Genomic DNA, 498 nt, shown 5'->3' with positions numbered 1-498 from the left:
CGCGTCGCGGCTTTCTTTTATTATCCGCTAGTAGTAACAGTATAAGAATGGACGAATCTGGCATCGACATGGGTTTCGATCTGGCAGCTATTACCGCTGATTTGGAACATCGCGAAGCGGATCTCTGCGATCGTCTATGTCAGGAGAAACAGAATGGAATAATTGGTATCGATGAATCAGATTGCGGTAATAAACAAGACAATGGGCATAGAAACAACCACGACGATTGGGAACAAGCTCTATCTTTTCTCTCCACACCACTGCAAGACATCATGTACTACGAATTAAAAAGTCGAGCGCCGAATATCGACAGGTACGTTGCTTCGAACTTATGATCACGATACACGAGCACGGTTATACGGGTCAAGGTTCAAATTGTTTCTTAATCCGAACAGTTCCACGATATCAATTCACCGTTTGCAACTTCTTGAAGTTACATTCTTTACTCGTCTCCGTCATCTGTGCGCTCGTTTCTTGCTTCGGCTCGAGTCGGCTCGG

At 45.0% G+C, this 498-nt stretch overlaps 1 protein-coding gene across 1 annotated transcript in view; it reads left to right on the top strand.

The window, feature by feature from the left end:
• The window catches only part of LOC100748167 (microphthalmia-associated transcription factor), an 18400-nt gene that overhangs the window by 807 nt on the left and 17095 nt on the right, over positions 1-498 (top strand). The window contains exon 2 of the mRNA XM_003490001.4: positions 1-313. Within this exon, the coding sequence (XP_003490049.1) occupies positions 48-313 (266 nt within the window). The 5' untranslated portion in view covers positions 1-47. The remainder of the gene's footprint in view (positions 314-498) is intronic.

Source organism: Bombus impatiens, unplaced genomic scaffold (genome assembly GCF_000188095.3).
Source record: "Bombus impatiens unplaced genomic scaffold, BIMP_2.2 scf_0389, whole genome shotgun sequence".
Classification (NCBI taxonomy): Eukaryota; Metazoa; Arthropoda; class Insecta; order Hymenoptera; family Apidae; genus Bombus; species Bombus impatiens.
The sequence above is the reverse complement of the archived record's forward strand: the minus strand, read 5'-3'. Positions and strand labels throughout refer to the sequence as shown.